Source organism: Varanus komodoensis, unplaced genomic scaffold (assembly GCF_004798865.1).
Source record: "Varanus komodoensis strain SLA01 unplaced genomic scaffold, ASM479886v1 scaffold56, whole genome shotgun sequence".
Classification (NCBI taxonomy): Eukaryota; Metazoa; Chordata; class Lepidosauria; order Squamata; family Varanidae; genus Varanus; species Varanus komodoensis.
Genome location: NW_025336169.1, coordinates 8,482 through 11,319, shown reverse-complemented (window position 1 = coordinate 11,319; position 2,838 = coordinate 8,482). Strand labels below are relative to the sequence as shown.

The window sequence follows — 2,838 nt, the reverse complement described above, 5'->3', positions numbered from 1 at the left end:
GAGCAAATGGCTATTTGCATGCTGGGATGGACCAAAATTCCTGGAGCGGTTTAAGACTGGAGAGAGGATGCGCACCAGAACTACGCTGAGCTCCAGGAGTCCAGGCCGCTCAAATTCCCATCATGTCTTGGGTGCTTCTCCTCCTCGCCCTTCTCATTTACTGCTCGGGTGAGGGGCAAATGTTCTAAACTCACACTTGGGAATAGACTGGAGGATGATCTCTCTCCCTCTCCCCAACTCTCCCTCCTTCTGACTTTTCATCCCATCGTCTCTGCTGCACAGCCAGCCTCTGTTAACCACCATCTTTGTCCCCAGGCATCAGCTCCCAGCCTGTGCTGACGCCGGGTCCTCCCCCGTCAGCCGCTCTCGGCGGCACAGCCAGATTCTCCTGCAGCCTGAGCAGCGAGCACGCGAACTACGCTATTGGATGGTACCAACAGAGAGATGGGCAGGTGCCTCGGCTTTTGCTGTACAGTGACACCACCAGACCCAGCGGGATCCCGGATCGCTTCTCCGGCTCCAAATCAGGCCGTGAGCGTTATCTGACCATCACCGGTGTCCAGGCGGAGGATGAGGCCACCTATTATTGCGGTGTTGGTTATAGTGGTAGTTACTCACTGTGGTACAATTGCAAGGGGAACCAGTACAAGAACCTCTTTTCAGGCAAGAAAGGGAAGTCTTTGCTGTCTGCACACTCTCGCTTCCGTGTGTGGTTGTTCTTCATGCTTTGGTGAGTTTCTGAGCATAGGTTAAGGATGCAAGTTCAGCTCGCTGCAGGGGATGTGGCTGTCCTTTATCATTACCAGGACATCATTTGCAAACACTCAGTGGTGAGCTTTGCTGGTCTTTCTCGGGGCTGGGCTGGAACTCCCTACCCACAAATCCCTTTGACACGAAAGCAACTGCCCTGAACGAAGGTGTGCCTGGCTTTCCAGTTCTTCCGTGATCCTCTTGGGACTGTTTACTAACCTGGAGCAAGTGCTGGTATTTTCAGTGTCCATTAGGTTGCCCACCGTGATCATTTGCAGAATATCTGCGATTGGACCCATATGGGAATGGTCTTGGCACTCTGACACGGGCAGAGNACTGTGGGGAGAGGACGGGGCGCCACTCCCCCACCATGGGGGACAGTAGAAGACCCACAAGTCCAGACTTGCCTGGTGCCTTCTCTCCTCCCGGCTGCCCCCTCCCACTCCCCACCAGCACCAGCACCAGCCCCTGTGGAGCACAGCACAGCAGGCCCCTCTGTGCACCTCATCTGCCTCCGCGCAGGATTAGGACACACTTCCCTTGGGGCTGCAACCCTGGAGGCACAGCAAGATTGTCCAGAGAGAAGACAAACCAGAGCTGAAGAGGTTCCTGGACCACGGCCTGTACATGCCACACCTGCAAGCTGGTAGCCCTGCCAGAGCGGCCGGTGGCCCCGCTCGGAGCACCCAAAGTGTTTCGGGCACCTCATTTGCTAGGCAGCTGCAAGTCGCCCAGGAGCACGAAGGGCATCGAGAAGCTGCAGCCACAGAAGAGGAGTCTGAGGAAGGGAGGATGAAGAGCAAAGACCCTGGAAGGGGAGGCGGTTTCTTTTTAAAGAAACAGAGTGAGTCAGAAGGGGCCTCCCGGGCCATCTAGTCTGACCCCGGCTCCAGCCGGCTCCGCTCACGACATGCCCACCATGTGGACGTCCAGCCTATCCTTGCACCGATGGGGCCTCCACGACCTCCCGTGGAAGCCCATTCCACACCCTGGGGGTCCTGACTGTCAGGAAGCGCTTCCTGGCCTCCACCTTGAACCTTGGCTCCCTGAGCTTTGCTCTGTTGGAGCGCGTCCTGCCTTCCTCTGCAGGGGAGAACAGGCCTCTCCCCACCTCTGTGTGACGCCCCCTCACGTACCTGTATGTCGCCAACATATCCCCTCTGAGTCTCCTCTTCTCCAGCCGGAAGAGACCCAGTTCCCTCAGTCTCGCCTCATACCCCATCCCCTGCAAACCGGCCACCAACCTTGCGGCCCTTCGCTGCACTGACTCCAACCTGGCTATATCCCTCCTGTAATGAGGGGCCCAGAACTGAGCACAGTACTCCAGTTGCGGGTGCACCAGCGTCGTATAGAGTGGTGGTAATACCTCTCTCGATCTAGAAGCCATGCTTCTGGCTATGCAAACAAGGGTGGTGTTCGCCCTCTTGGCCACCGCATCACACGGCTGGCTCACGTTCAGCCTGCAGTCGACCAGCACCCTGAGGTCCCTTTCACAAGCGCTGCTCTCCAGCCACTTGGCCCCTCACCTGTACCCATGACCCCCATTCCTATGCCCCAAGTGCGAGACCTTGCACTTCTCCCCATGGAATGCCAGCGTGGTGTCCTCTGCCGACTTCCACAGTCTGTCCAGATCCTTTTGGAGCTGGAGTACCTGCTCCTCAGTTGTGGCCACTGCCCCGGTTTTAGTATTGCCTGCGAATTTGATCAGCGGGCGGCTCACCCCTTCTTCCGTGTCGCTGAAGAGTTTGGAGCAGAAGACCTAGGGGCAGGTCGCTGGGAGGCCCAGGCATGCCCTGACCCACGCCGCCATGGGGGCGGTTGGGAACATTGGGATGAATCCTGCCAGAAAAACATTGCTTCTGTGTGCTTTTGCAGTGTGGAATCAATCCTGCGCTCCTTCTCAAAAGCACCAGCTTTCCCAGCGAAGTCACTGTTTCAAACGGCCTTCATCCCCCACTCCTTCCCCTCACCTTTCGCTGTGGGCTACAGTGCACAGGCCATTTAGTCCAAATGTTCATTGTAAATAGTCGTCCTTGGAGTACAGTTTACAAGGAAGTATCTTTGGATAGCCCAGAGGCTCCAGGTGCC

General features: G+C 57.0%; 1 protein-coding gene across 1 annotated transcript in view; it reads left to right on the top strand.

Moving 5' to 3' along the window:
• LOC123032760 (immunoglobulin lambda-1 light chain-like) overlaps positions 1 to 734 on the top strand; it is a 3,899-nt gene extending 3,165 nt beyond the window's left edge. The window contains 2 exon segments of the mRNA XM_044448873.1: positions 97 to 168; positions 316 to 734. Coding sequence (XP_044304808.1) covers positions 97 to 168; positions 316 to 734 — 491 coding nt within the window.
• The last annotated feature ends 2,104 nt before the right edge of the window (positions 735 to 2,838 follow it).